The 15,704-nt window shown below is 44.6% G+C and overlaps 1 protein-coding gene across 2 annotated transcripts in view; it reads left to right on the forward strand.

The window, feature by feature from the left end:
• DIAPH1 (diaphanous related formin 1) overlaps positions 1–15,704 on the forward strand; it is a 105,618-nt gene that overhangs the window by 54,157 nt on the left and 35,757 nt on the right. For both annotated transcript variants that reach the window (XM_058677580.1, XM_058677581.1), the window contains 2 exons: positions 6–698; positions 1,533–1,647. In XM_058677580.1, coding sequence (XP_058533563.1) covers positions 6–698; positions 1,533–1,647 — 808 coding nt within the window. The remainder of the gene's footprint in view (positions 1–5; positions 699–1,532; positions 1,648–15,704) is intronic.

The raw sequence follows: 15,704 nt of genomic DNA on the forward strand, positions 1-15,704 counted from the left end.
TGCAGGTTGCCAAGCTGACAAAAGAACTGGAAGATGCCAAGAAACAAATGGCTTCCCTCTCTGCTGCAGCTGCTTCTGTTCCTACTAGTGCTACTGTTCCCCCTGCCCCACCCCCACCTCCTCTTCCTGGAAGCAGTACCATTCCTTCTCCCCCACCACCTCCTCCTTTACCTGGGGGTATTGCCATCCCCCCACCTCCTCCTCTGCCTGGGGGTGTTGCCATCCCCCCACCCCCTCCTCTGCCTGGTGGTGCTGCCAGCCCCCCACCCCCTCCTCTGCCTGGGGGTGCTGCCATCCCCCCGCCCCCTCCTCTACCTGGGGGTGCTGCCATCCCCCCACCCCCTCCTCTGCCTGGGGGTGCTGCCATCCCCCCACCCCCTCCTTTGCCTGGGGGTGCTGCCATCCCCCCACCCCCTCCTTTGCCTGGGAGCACTAGCATCCCCCCACCTCCTCCTCCTTTGCCTGGAGGACCTGGAATTCCCCCTCCTCCTCCCCCTCTTCCTGGTGGTCCTGGAATTCCTCCACCCCCTCCATTTCCTGGAGGCCCTGGAATTCCTCCGCCTCCACCTGGATTGAGTGTGCCTCCCCCTCCACCCTTTGGGTTGGGAGTGCCTGCAGTCCCAGCTCTGCCATTTGGATTAGCTCCCAAAAAGGTTTATAAGCCAGAGGTACAGCTCCGGAGGCCAAACTGGTCCAAGGTGAGAGGTTCTATTTTCGTTCATCAGTAGACTTTAAGCCTACTAGACACTGGAGCCTAATACTCTTTGTGTTTTCTGTATGTGGAGGCTTCCCTTCCTCCGGCCTCTGTATGTGGCTTGCAGGTTCCCCTCAAGTCTTCTTTTTATTAAGCGTCACTTGAAGAGTTTTGTGAGCCACATACTCTGAACTTACCCTCACTGAGCTTGTCTTTAAGCTCTTGGTTTTTTGCTTTTTCTGAGGGTAGAAGTGCCATGGTAACACATAGTTTGATGATAATGGTCATGTCCCTGATCTGCAAACTACTGAAATTGGATTGATTCCAAAATCATGAATTCTTTTATAATCCCTTCCCATCCCACTCCCAGTGTGTGAATTACACAGGCCATGGTTCACTGGCACAGTATTGTTGATATGACGTGTTTGAGACCCCTGTGATTGTTTATTAGTCAGCTTTTCTCTTCCAGAAACCAATTTAAACTAAAGCATTCATGAAGAAATTGGGCAGAGTTAGGAAATTTGAAAAGGAATCAGTTACATGGAGCAAAGAAAGATTAAGTGCAGCCCTAATGCTTCTCCACCCCTTAGATTGGGGTTAAAAGGAAGATGGATAGCTTAACCATGTGGCTCATGAACAGAGTTCAGTAAGCAAACTGGAAGCGGTCCTCTTCTGATTCCACCATGAGAAGATTGCTGTTATGTTTCTTAGATCCGTCTTGGTTTAGTAAAATATTTCTGGTACACAGCCAGCTACCTCTTTTGAATCCTAATCAGTGTTGTGAGATTTAAAGCATGGAACTCTGTGTGATCACTCTTAACTTTGCCTGCATCCACAGTTTGTAGCTGAGGACCTTTCCCAGGACTGCTTCTGGACCAAGGTGAAGGAAGACCGCTTTGAGAACAGTGAACTTTTTGCCAAGCTGACCCTCACCTTCTCTGCCCAGACCAAGAGTGAGTGCCGCCTTGTCGGGTGCGAATGTGTGGTGCCAGGCTTAGGATACCATTGCAAGCAGTCTCCCATTCCCTGCCTTCCCAGGGTGAGGGTAAAGGAAAGGCTGACTCGAAGAGACATGGCTTTTCCCATCCAGAAGAAATAATTTATGTTTGTATTTAGGGTTACTGGGGTTGGAGAAAGGGACCATTGCATGTCATTATTGAATCTGAGCTTTTAAAATATGGGTGGGATAGAGTTCTTAGAAGATTGGGTCGACTGATCAACTACCTGTAGTGACAATGTATGTGATTATTTTTCTCTCATTTCCTTTCCAACATATGATGCTTTTCTCTTCCTGGCCCTTTTGCTGCAACAGCTTCCAAAGGTAAGAATGCAAAAGTTGAAAGAGCCTTTTCTTTGGGTCTCATAGAGACTATTAGAGAATAAAATTAAACAGCAGATACAAAGGATTTTCTTCTTAGAAAACTGAGACCAGAGATTGAGTATGGATTTCTCTTTTGCAAGATTTTCTTTGTTGTTTTTCTTTGTGGAATTTACTAGAAGCTGTGAGATTGACTGAATGGGAAGAAATTTGAAACTGATATATAACTTTTTCAGAAAGTGAGGGAAGGACAAGTTAAGTAATAGTGTTGTCATTACCTTGCACTTGTGTGTTCAAAGTGCTTTACTGTGTAATCCTTTATGATGAGGCAGGCAGGAAGTGGATTACCTATATTCTGCAGGATCTGTGGACTTGGAATGGTTACATAAATATCCCAAGGGTATTGATCAGAGCCAAGTCTAGTATGAATTCTTTTTTACTTTCAAATGTTCTACTTGTTTTACAAGAACTAATCTGCTTTGCTTCCTTTGTTCATTTCCTAATTCTTGTGGTATTGTGCTGCTTCACCATAAAGCACTTGCAGTTGTTTCTCCTGAGAGATGTAAAGATCTTGTCATGTAGGACAGTTGCAGCCTAATACAAGGTCCCCCAGCATTTCTGTTTACTCGGAAGGCTTATTGTTGCCCTAGTGATAAAAATGTAGTGCAACTTCAGTGTTTCCTCCCCTCAAGCTTCCTCAACAAATTAGCAATTTTGAAGCTATTTTTTCCTTAAATGTTCTGGTGGAAGCAGCCCGCACTTTATCCTGATAAGGAGTCTAGCAGATTGCTAGGCACCTTTGGTGACCTCTAGTTTGACGTGTGGGTGCATCTCAGAATTTAAGATAACGCTGATTGGGCTTATGCTATTACCCTTTGAGCTAGCGAAATGGAAGAGAACTTTACCTTCCCTGCTAACATCCAGCCCAGGAGATTGCTCCTGCTCTCTTAAAATACTGTGATGGTGACCATTTATACTACTCTAGATTATCTTTTTTAACTATGATAGATTATCAGAAATGGCTAATCAGTACTGAAAGTCCCAGCCAGTTGATTTCCTAATTTGTAGGTTAACAGGAACTCTGCTTGTGCTGGTTTCTGGCCTAAGGTTTTTGTATGTGTCCAGCTTCTACATTCTGTGTGCCACTGCAGATGTACACTGACTGGGCTCTGTTTCTGTTTTTCTTCTTCATGTATTTACTTAATGGTGTTTCTTGGCATAGTATTCCCATCATAAATTGGTATATAGTATTTTAAAAATACCAAATCAAGAGCTTCAGCCATCTTTTGTTACTTTCAATAACACAACCAAGCTTCTTAGTGCTCTCTCAGCTTTCCTTCCTAGGAATCTGCTTTGATGATACTTTGATTTACTTTTTTTTTTTAAATTGATTTATTATTTTTATTGGAAAATCAGTTTTATAGAGAGAAGGAGAGACAGAAAGATCTTCCATCCGCTGGTTCACTCTGCAGGTAGCTGTAGCTGCTGGAACTAAGCCGATCCAAAGCTAGGAGCCAAGACCTTCTTCCAGGTCTCCCATGCAAGTGCAGGGTCCCAAGCCTTTGGACCATCCTCCTCTGCTTTCCCAGGCCACAGGCAGGGAGCTGGATGGGAAGTAGAGCAGCCAGGACACAAACTGGCATCCATATGGCATCCTGGTGCATGCAAGGCGAGACTTTAGCCACTAGGTTAACACGCCGGGACCTTTTTATTTATTTATTTAATTCTTAGAAATCACTGTATTTTAATCTGGAGAGATTTAATATTATTCATCGATTTGTTTTAGTAACTATTGGTTTTTACGTGACAATAACCTGGGACAGGTGTAGCACCTCTGTTAAGTTGCTGCGTAGGACGCCTGTGTCCCATGTCCAAGTGCGTACTTTGAGTCCTGACCACTTTCCTTTCAATCTAGCTTTCCTGCTGCTGCATCCTGGGAGATAGCAGATAATGGCCTGACAGCTTGTGCCCAAGTTACTCCTGTGGGAGACTGTGATGAAGTCTGTGCTGACCTGGGCCAGCTTTGGCTGTTGCTGGCATTTGGGGAGTGAACCAATAGGTGGGCAATCTCTCCCATTTTCCCCCCTCTCCGTCTGTTACTCTTCCCTTCAAATAGAAGATAAATAAACAGTTTTTAAAGGGGGAGCATAAGCTTAAAAGAAGGTGGTACACTGGGCATCTAGGGTTAGAAAAGAGGAGGCGTGTTTTCACGTAGAGAACCAAGTACTGTTGGAGACGTAAGGCTTGCTTATCTAGTGCTGTGGAAGCTCTGCTTAGGTGATTTCAGCTCAGCAGTTGTCACTGTTGATGAGGAAGTTAATTGGACACTTGGTTGTCATCATATTGCATTGTTTCCTCATTTCCTTGCTAAACATAATTCTCTATTTGTTAGACATGGCTGTATCCCCATTGCATTTTATTGATACTTAACATCTCCTGTGCATCTACCGACTCCTGTAAGGACAAGCATTGAGGAAACATCTGCCTGCTGTAGTCCGAGACCTTGTAGCCACAGCATCACTGACATTCAAAATTGCCTTTTTTTTTTAAACTAAAACCTAAGACACAGGAGTTGGTCCTAAACTATATTTCAGCGTCTCCTACATGTTATTTCTCTCTTAAGAATGAGTCTCTTGTTTCCAAACTCTTCACTTTCTGTAAATCAGTAGTTTGCTTACTTGGTTGATTTATTGTCTGCCAGGAAATGTACTGAATTCAGATTTGGTAGGTAGCACCATTGAACTTCTAGACCTTTTTCATTTTCTTCACCTTTTTCATTGTCTTTATTTTCCTTGCAGCAAGTGATCATCTGGGAGTGTCTTATGGACTGTGCTTTAAGCATGTCCAGTAGTTTCATCTTTTCTAAGGTAGCATTTTCATCACTGTAGTAGCCTGAAGCAAGTTATTATGTTTATTAAATTTATTTATTACAAGATAACTTATTCTGCTTTTCTTCTAATTAATTTATTAGTGACATATTTAAAACAACACCTCTACATCAGATAATTGTCCTTAGCACAATGACTTTTCTTCTCAAGTTGATTTCATTTAAAAGCAAATCACTCACCCCTAGTGTGGTGTGCAGTATACATTGTGGAGAATTAGACCTGCTAAAGTATGAAGTAGATCACGGAAACTGTGAACCTCAGAACCTCAGTTTTCTAGCTACTGAATGGCAGTAATTTAGAAAGAACTCTGACTAAAATAAAATCTTACCCAAAAGTGAGAATTGCAATTTATAAAGTAACAATTCTATTTAGGATTTGTGTGAGTTTAGATACAAAGGCTTGTAATGCTTCCCAAGAACTGCCTGTAGCAACAGGTGGGCTTACCTGCAGCCCCTTTTATCACTTTCTGGCTTCAGACTTCAACAGGAGCCCACAGTGGGTCTTTTCCCCCCCAGTAAGTGTCTACAGGTCCTGTTAATTTTGCCTGTGATTCCTTTCTGTCCACTAGGGGGAGCTCACCCAGTTAGAGCTTTACATTAGTTCAGTGAATTTACAACTTTTGCAGTTTTAACCTTTACAATCAAAATGAGTCTCTTAGCAGAAAAGTATCTGTCCCATTAGTTTTTTACTTCTTTCAGGCTCATGAGATTAGAACCAGAAGTGCTATTTAAGTGAGGATTTGTGGAGTTTGTTATCTTTTTAACTTATTAAAGATTTATTTATTGGGCTGACACGATGGCTCAGTGGCTATAAGTCCTTGCCTTGCAAGCTCCAGGATCCCTTATGGGTGCCAGTTCGTGTTCCGGCTGCTCCGCTTCCCATCCAGCTCCCTGCTTATGGCCTGGGAAAGCAGTGGAGGCCCAAAGCCTTGGGATTCTGCACATGTGTGGGAAACCCAGAAGAAGCTCCTGGCTGCCAGTCAGCTCAGCTCCAGCCATTGTGGCCCCTAGGGAGAGAACCAGTGGATGGAAGATCTTTCTCTCTTATCTGTAAGTCTGATTTGCTTTTCCAATAAAAAGAAATATTTTTAAACATTTTTATTTACTTGAAAGGTAGAATGCCAGAAAGAGGCAGGACACAAGAGTCAGAGACTGGCGGAAACAGATCTGACATCTGCTGGTTTACTCCCTAAATACCTACAGCAACTAAGGTAGGACCAGGCTTAAGCCAGGGGTCAAAAATTCTACCTGGGTCTCCCACATGGGTAGCAGGGACCCAAGTACTTGGACCATCTTCTGCCTTCCCAGGTAAATTGCAGAGCACTGGCTCAGTAGCAGAACATCCAGGACTGAAATGGGTGCTCTGATGCAGTGTCGCTGGCATTGCAAGCAGCAGCTTAGCAGCAGCATAGCCCTGATCCCAAGCATTGTCTTTCAGCTGCCAGCTGATGTTAGGTTTAGAGTAAGGTCAGATTGTTAGCATGAAGCAGTTAGTAATTGCTATAGATCATTTTCTATATATCATAAGTTCTTGTGATTAAAAGGCATAAAGACCACCTCACCCAGGCTTATAAGGTGTCTTACACATGGAATAGGTAAGATAACCTCCTCCAGGTCGTCTGTTTAACACCAATGGTGTAAAAGAGGAACTAAACTACCCTTCACATAATCTGCACCCTAGCCCTGCCATTGCTCTCTTGCATCATTCCACTAAATTTAATATTGTCTTACTTATCTCAATTTGTCACACACTGCAGGGTTGAATAGTATTGGATTTAATGTCATGGCATTCATCTTGATTTATATCGTACACTGTAAGAAGGCCTGAACTCTGGACGCTTTGTGTTGCATTCCTTGATCATCAGGAGGTTCTGTGTGTTTCCTTTTGTATCTTCCCCCCATCCCACCTAAGCTCCAGAAGCTGGTCACTGTGTCTTCTGAGATGTGAGGTCCAGTACTAGCATGATCTCCTGGATTGTCAACTCTACCTTATGTGATGGGAACTAGGCTTTCTCAACACCACTTTACATTCTGTTCTTTCATAGGATTATTTTTCTTTCTTTCTTTCTTTCTTTTTTAAAGACTTATTTATTTTATTATAAAGTCAGATATACAGAGAGGAGGAGAGAGAGAGGAAGATCTTCCGTCTGATGATTCACTCCCCAAGTGAGACACAACGGCTGGTGCACGCCGATCTGAAGTCGGGAACCAGGAACCTCTTCCAGGTCTCCCACGTGGGTGCAGGGTCCCAAAGCCTTGGGCCGTCCTCCACTGCTTTCCCAGGCCACAAGCAGGGAGCTGGATGGGAAGTGGAGCTGCCGGGATTAGAACCAGCGCCCATATGGGATCCCGGAGCGATCAAGGCGAGGACTTTAGCCGCTAGGCCACGCCGCCGGGCCCATATGATTATTTTTCTTTCCTCCTGATAATGCCCCATTCCAATGGGCCTGATGTTAGGGTACGTGTTTTCTTTGTTCTTCATTGCCTCTTTCACATCATTCTACCTTTCTGTTTCCTAAAAGCTGACACCAAGTTAAATTACTCAGTTTTTCTTGGTGCTTTCATCTAGCGACACACAGGTATCTTTATTTATCAACCAGTTCTCCTCCTGGCTCATAGCCATTCTAATACTCCAATACTACGTCTGACTTAATTCTTAGTAGTTTGTATACAAAAGGGTCATAATCCTACCAACACTCTCGCTTCATGATGTTTTCCTTCATTATCTCCTCTACCCTGTCTCATCCCTTCCCTGCTGTGATTGTCAGTAACAGCCACCCCATGGTCTCTTCGTCCTGTGATCTGTTTCATGCCACATGTGTTTGTCCTGTCGTTCTCTCCCAAGTGTTCTGACTCTGCATTTCTCCAGTCGTTCTAGGGATTCCTGCCACCCTTTCCTTAATAGACCTTACCTGTTAATACTGTCACTTTTCTTGGCCAAAATTTTGTGTGTAATCATTTCCTTGGCTTTTTTTTTTTCCCTCATCCATTGCCTCTCTCATGTTATAGTTGACAGAATCACTGCCCTGGTTAATTCCGTCAGAATGTCCACTGGCACCTAAAGCTGGGCAACTAAACATGGCTGGAGAAAGTCACACAGCTCACTTTCTCCTTAATCCATTTGGCTTTTTACAGTAACTGTTTTTATTGAAGGCAGATTTATGGAGAGGAGAGACAGAAAGATCCTCAAGGCCCTGGTTAACTCCTCAAATGGCTACAACAGCCAGAACTGAACCAATTTGAAGATAGGAGCCAGGCGCTTCCTCTGGGTCTCCATGTGGGTGCAGGGTCCCAAATCTTTGAGCCATCTTCTACTGCTTTCCCATGCCACAAGCAGGGAGCTATATGGGAAGTGGAACATCTGGAAAGTGAACTGGCACCCATATGGGATCCCGATAGCTTGCAAGGGGAGGATTAGATTAGCCGGTTGAGCCATCATCATGCTGGGGCCAGTCCATTTGGCTTTTAGGACTGCAAACACCGTTGCGTTTCCTGCTACCTCTCTGGCTCTTTTCCTTGGCTCTGCTCTGCTCAGTTTGTGGTAACTCTGTTTGACCCTTGTTGCTTTCAGGGGATCTATTTGGAGCATTTGAAATGCATCTAACATGATACTCTCTTAATTGATTATTTTATACCTTTTCTCTCCCTAATCTTCATTCTTAGTCGGGGATGTTTTCTTTCTACCTCCTGAGAAAATGAAAGCAGTAAGAAGAGGACTTCCAAAGCCTTTGACCGTGTCTTTTTTAGCTTCCCTGTTAGTGGTCCTGTCCAAAACCAGCTCCTGGACTAAGAGGACATCAACATTTCAAGCCATGTATAGGGAACACTTCCCTCCTCCAGAATAAACATGGTTAATGTTAACTATACCTTTTGTATGCATGCATTTCTAATCAGGAAATGATCTTTTTTTCCTTTAGATCAGGTGAGAAAATGTGGGAAATTTCCAAATAGTATCTTTGCATACTTGTGTTTCTGCATAGTAACTTTTTGAAGAGATTTGAAAGTCAGAATTACAGAAAAGAGCCCTTTTCGTCTGCTGCTTCACTCCTCAGATGGCAGCAATGGTCAGGACTGGGCCTCCAGGAGCTTCATCTAGGTGTCCCACATGGGTGGCAGGGCCCCAAACACCTGAACCATCTTCTGCTGCTTTTCTCAGGCCAAGGACAGGGTGCAGGATGGAAGTGGAGCAGCTGGAACTTGAACTGGTACTCACATGGAATGCTGGCATTTCGGGTGGCAACTTAGCTCACGGCACCACAGTGTTCTCTGGCCCTTCTGCACAGTAACTTCTGGATAGGATTGTACCAACTTAGACATTTCAAATTAAACATAGAGGGAAACTATATTTTAGTCACACCAGTAATAAGAGTGCTTCAGTACCCTGTTTGCTCATCCATAAAGTGAAATGAACCAAAGATAACCTTCCAGTCCTGAGTCTGGGGTGCTGTTCCTAGGACTGAGCCTGTCCTTGGTGTTACTCTCATCTCACACTCTTGTTTTTGACAGCTTTCCGGGTTCCTGTGTTTTCTGGCTTGTTCCAGTTTGAGTTTTCTTCTGTTACTGTTACACCCAGGGTCTGCACTTGGAGCTGCTGCATTCTGACAATCAGGGCTGGTTTTTTGAGGGGATTCTCAACTGTGACAGAAACTTTCCCATGAAGGCTGCAAATGTAGTTTCCACAGAAGATTTACTGGTGGAAATTTAAGGGACGGTGTCATCAGATAAAGATAATTAAAGTTTAATTTCTTCTAAACTGAAGGAATCTGATTTTTATCTGCAGCAGTGTGCTCTTCTCCTTTTCGCCACCAGATGGCACATGGAACTCTTCTGTTTTAGATGTGTCATCGTTACGCCAGGCAGTGATGCAGTCACGTTAGAGAGAGGTGGCCTCTGCTGCTTTCAGACTTCATCTGCTTAGCATACTGCCCTCTGCCTGTCAGGAGGTCGATCTGTAGGACTGATGAGCTGCCGAATTACAGCAGGAAGCTGCAGCTTGCTCTTTTGTAAAAGTGCCTTGTTTCAGGGCTGCTATGGGTTTTTGTTTATTTTAATAAGAACTACCTTAGTATTCTTTTAGGAACTCAGAGGCCTGGAGAGTGTTGTTTTTTTTATATATATATGTATTTTTGCCTTTTCTGGTTTGAGAGCTTCATGAAATTGTAGCCTTCCTTTGAAGGCAGCTGAAAGTGGATTGCATTTCACCAGCTTGATCCTTCATTCCATACCTGTCGTTAAGCCCACTGTAGCGCCATCTTAATTTCCTATCTGTCTGTTTTTTGCTGAAGGACTCCTTTAGGCACCTACTAAGTTATAATCAGTGCTAGCCAGAGTGTCAAATCCATTGCCCCCAGGAATTCTGGGGCCCAACCAGAACAGGATGTGCTGGTGCTGAAAGGCTTAAGGTGTGTAGTTCTGTGTCATGCTAACTGCTTATTACCTCCAGGTAACCCCATTTGTGGAGCCTCTTTATTACTGTCCAGAATCAGCCGTGTACCTGCACTGTACTGTTTCACACACACCTAGACTGAGACTGAATTTAAAAAAACGGATAAGCAGAAAGGAAGGAAAAGGTAGAACTTCCATTTAACCACCTAATCCTGAAACGCCCACCCATCATCCCTGGTTAGGGCCAAAGCCAATAGTCCGGAACCCAGCCCAGCTCTTGTGGGCAGCAGGGACCTCGTCACCTGAACTATCATCTCTGGGCTCCCGGGCATCCTGTCAACACAAAGCTGGAATTAGGAGTGTTGTCAGGATGTAAACCCAGGCACTGTGATATGGGGTGCAGACATTCCAGCGAACAGCAGAACTGCTAGGCCAGACATTTGGCTGAAAACTGTTGTCTTTTAAACCCATGTACCGTTATATACAAATTCATGATATCATTTTTTTTAAAGATTTATTTTTATTGGAAAGAGAGGAGAGGAGACAGAGAAGATGATTTTCCGTCCGATGGTTCACTCCCAAAGTGGCCGCAACGGCTGGAGCTGAGCCAATCTGAAGCCAGGAGCCTAGATCCTCTTCCAGGTCTCCCACGTGGGCGCAGGGTCCCAAAGCTTTGAGCAGTCGTCTCCTGCTTTCCCAGGCCACAGGCACGGAGGTGGATGGGAAGAGGGGCCGCAGGGATTAGAACTGGCACCCATATGAGATCTCGGCGTCTTCAAGGCGAGGACCTTAACCGCTATGCTATCCCGCCGGGCCTATGATATCATTTTAAAAAAATTTATTTTTGTTTGAAAGCCATGATTACAGAGAAAGAGACACAGAGACCTTCCCTCTGCTGCTTCACTCTCTGTTCACAACAGCTGGAGCAGGGCTGGTCCAAAGCCAGGAGCTTCTGGGTTTCCCTCATGACCTTGGGCAATCCTCTGCTGCTCTCAGAGAGAGCAGGGAGCTGGTTCAGAAGCAGAGCAACTGAAACACAAACCAGCACCCATATGGAATGCTAATGCAGCAAATGGACATTTGACCAACTATTCCACAGTGCCAGCAACATTTAAAAAGACATTTAGAGCATCTAGTGTGGCGATCAGCATTAACTGATAGGGATGCGTGCTTTAATGTCTGTCCCAGTAATTCTCAGCCTTTAGTATACGTACCTGTATGTGGGTAACATGATAAAGGTGTAAATGTCTCCACAAAGTGTAAGTGATGAGGACTGTAGAAGGGTACTTAGTAGCAAGCACCCCTTGTAATTTTGTCAGGTATGCTGGCTGGAGCTGTTGTTTCACTGTCGGTCTTTGTTTTCTGCCCTGCCACGCTGTGGAGCCTAGACACTGCTTTCTGCTTTCTCTCCCCATGACGTGTTGGTGTCTGTGAGAAGAGGTGTAGAAGTACTCATCATGCGGAAGCGACTCAGTCTTTTCAGCTGACTGCTGATAGTTTAGACACTCGTTGTTACAAAATCCTTTTCTTGTTATCTTCTCAGCCAGGTTTTAGTGGGCATCTTAGAAGGCTGGTTTAAAGGAGGACTGTGGGGGTCAGTGAAGGACAACCTAGAGGCTGGGTCGGCTGGGAAGGGGAAACTGAGGGCTGAGTATTGTACTAGGTCGAGGTGTGCCACAGGGATGATGAGGTGGAGGTCAGGAGACAAGGTGCTACTGCCAGATAGAACTGGTCCAGTTATTCTGTTGCCTCGAAGCCTTGGAAATGGAGGTCAGAGGTGTGTCCAGGGGAAGAATGAACCTGCAGGAGGTGTTGGAGCAGAGCCAGGCTTCTGGACCTGTGGAAGAATGGCGCAGTGTGCCTTTGCCCCATGCTGGAGCCCAGAGCCGCTGGTCCTCGGGACCCCTTGGCCTCCTGTACTTTGCACCTGATTTCCTGCTGCTGTAGAGGGGCTGCCTGGTGGGGAGTATTATGGGGTCTCCATCACAGGCTTTCCTCTGAGGCCTTTCATGTGTTGATTTTTCTCTGTGGATAACCGAGTTCAGAATTCAAGACAGTATATTAAAAAACCCCATCTTAAGGAAGTTTTTGACTACCCCATCCTTCTTCCTCTCTTACTCTGAGACTGTTTTTTTTTAATTAGTTCCTTGATCACCCTTTGATGTTTTAAAAGGTATTTGTAAGCAAATACTAATGTAGATTCTGTCCTCTCCCCTTTTACCAGCTCTTTTCTGCTTTGTAGTTTTAAAGAAAATTCTAATTTTTCACTGAACGTGCATTATATATGCAGTGAACACAATGCTAAAGCAGAACTATGGTCCTGAAATACCGTGAGCGACAGCTGCACTAGCCTGTTTACCCTGACTCCATCTAAGCATGCGTGTGTGCACTTCTGTCCTCTAGCAGCTCTGGTGTGATGGTGGACTGCAGAGGCAGTACCCTCGGCAGCTCCAGGAGTGCAGAAACTTCTCCTGGAGCCTCACAGACCTGCTGGGATGGAAAGGCAGACTTGAACACTTCTGTTGCTAGCCTTTGGCTGCATTGCCCAGTATGACCCTTGGGAGCACAAGGCAGGTTTATAACCTTACCCAGGGACCCCACTCCCCCTGCTGCCTGTTTCTGCTCTGGAATCACTGCTCTGGAACTCAGTGTCCTGCGGCTATTCCTTGCGGGAGAATGTTTCCCCGTAGACTTTGGGGCTTCCTGGGAGAGTGCTCATGAGACATGAATACATGGATAAAATAGGAAGCAAATTGTGTTTGAGAAAAACACGTAGAAATAAAGGATTAGAAGGGAATATTAGGATACTGTAACATTTTGTATAGTGCTAGATATTTTCCTTGAATATTGTGCGGTTTTATTATTTTTATAAGAGCACAGACAAAAGAGTTTAAGAGGAAATTTGTCAGTGTCTAGGCTGCTTCAAGGAGAGGTTTCTAGAAGTACTTGGACCTACCTGCAAAGCAAATTCTAGTATCCACTTCTGGAGAGCAGACACCTGCATCTTTTGCTTTTGCTTTTCATGCTGATGCTGATGGCAACCTGTTTTAAGAATGAACTTCTCTTTTAAAAATCAGATTCCCCTACAAAAGGCTCTTGGTTGGTTTTTTTCCCCCTCCCCTAAGTTCCTTTGGGCAAGGAAACCCCATTTGTGTAAGAGAAGGGGCATTGGTAACCCTGTTTATGCAAGATGGGTTGAAACAATCCTCGCTTTCTGAACCTATAGTAAGCGCAGCTCTGGGAGTAAGTGATTTCTTTTGATGTGTTAAATGAGCAAGTGTGTGTGTGTGTGTGTGTGTGTGTTTACATTCCTTTTGGTAAGGAAAAAAACTGTAAAAATCATTTTAAGAAAAATGCTTTTTTTCTGTTTTGCTTGCATTTTTCTTTTCAGCCACGGAGTGAGCGCAGTTGAGCTACTTTGGCTCAGGTTCCACATTGTGAGGTCAGAGACCAGGGATTGGAGGAGACGATCAGATGACTTTCAGTAACAGTGATGACGGCCTCCCCCATCCCCACCCCTTCTCCCCCTCCTTTCTCCCCACCCTTTCCTGGCTTCCACCTCAGGAACAAAGAAGGGGAAAAAACAGCAGTATGACAAAAAGCAGCAGCTGCCTCTGCAGACCCAGGCTGGGGGCTGGGTGTTTATTCCGTCTGGTCTGTTTGTTACACTCTTGCCCTGTTCCTCTCAACTCTGAGCCAAATGGAGGATATTTCTGGAATCCCTTGTTACAGAGAATGGCTTAGAAGTCTACAGTTTATGTGATATTTAGTTAGGAATAATAGGGGTGAGATAGCAAAGATGAAAATTGTTCTGGAGAATTGAGAAAAAAAATTGCTCTGGAGGACCTAAAAAATAACCTTGCAGTGCCTTTTATTTATGAATCTGTTTAATATCAGATATATGATGGTTTATTATTTCTAATATCAGATATTTATATATTATTTAATAGGTATTTGCTGTGCTGTATCACCAAGAAATAGAAAATGCAGTATTTGCTTATGAGAATGTTAGTAAATTTAAACCAAAGTAGAATTTGAGCTGTGAGGCTGATGCCAGTGCTTGGTGAAAGGGGAGTGGCAGGCAGGCAGGCAGCTTGGTCAGTAGAACCTGGGATGCCTGCCTCTCGAGGCTGTGTTGTGGCCCTGGGCCAGCGCCCCTTGCTTCTCCCCCGTGAGCAGTGTCCTGATTTCACCAATGCATTGCACACAGGGAGGCTGAGATGGAGGGGAGCTAACGGATAAGAGGATTTTAAAAATGTGTCAGCCTGGGCTGGCCACTATTTTGATCATGATTTTCAAGCAAATTATAAAAGTGACATTTGAGACAGCTAGAATCTGGTGTGATAATAGTATTATAAGATTAAAAAAAACACTTTGAGGTATGCATATTGAAATAATTATAGCTTGTATGGTGTTTGGGATTTAGGAGGGAGTAGGAATGTAGGGAAATAGAATTGGCTGTGAGCCAGCGATTGATGTAGCTAGGTGATGGGAATGTGAGGATCTCTGATCTTACTCTGTTTTTGCATGTCTGTTTCCCGTAATAAACCATTCTTTAAGAAAGGAATAGTTTTGGTAACAGTCCCTTACCTTGAGAGCTTTCCTCCTGCCCTGGAGTCTGCTGTTCCCTGGCAGAAACCTGCCCTGTCCCTCTGCAGACACACCTTGGTGCTTGCTTGAGGCAGTGCCTCTCCCTTACCTACTCACCCACAACTCAGATCTACTCTTCACACACTCCCTGAGTCATCATCCTGGGTGTACTGGGAAAGTGACTGAGAGAAACTCCATGACTGTGTGTCTGAATGAGCAGATGCTGTGTCAGCCTCCCACACTTTCATTTGTTTTTATTGGGGGGAGGGGTAAGACCATTGTCCCAATTCTTTTTTTTTTTTTCTGTATCTGGGGTAAGGGGGGAGATAAAGGGAGAAGCCCCACCCAGGCTCCCACTCATCCTAGGTCCCTGACGTGAGGCATACGCTCCAACACTTTAAATACCACTTTCTGCTAACCCTTTCCACTTTTTCTCCTTCCTAACTCTTGGTGTTTGGATCTTGTAGCCTTGGGATTCTGCTGTAGCTTTGTTCTTGCTCTTCAGTTTTAAGCATCTCTTGCCAATTTGCCCTGTCCCTCCTTAAAGCTTTCATTCCACAATAGTTAGTCCAGCGATATTTGATGGATGCACATACCCATGTGTCGTGGACAAGAGATCAGTGATCCCTATGGGCAGGGATAACTATCATTGGGTCACCTTACTTTTCTGATACCATAGCTTGCAGGTACTGAATGCACCCTCTGTGTTACAGACATCAGGAGTAGAAATGAGAGCCATTCCACCTGAGCCTCCCAGAACTGCAGGGTTTATGTAGTGCTTAACAGACGTGGCTTATGGCATGCTATTGGACCTGGGGATTGCATCACTA

The sequence above is a fragment of the Ochotona princeps genome, chromosome 19 (genome assembly GCF_030435755.1).
Source record: "Ochotona princeps isolate mOchPri1 chromosome 19, mOchPri1.hap1, whole genome shotgun sequence".
NCBI lineage: Eukaryota > Metazoa > Chordata > Mammalia > Lagomorpha > Ochotonidae > Ochotona > Ochotona princeps.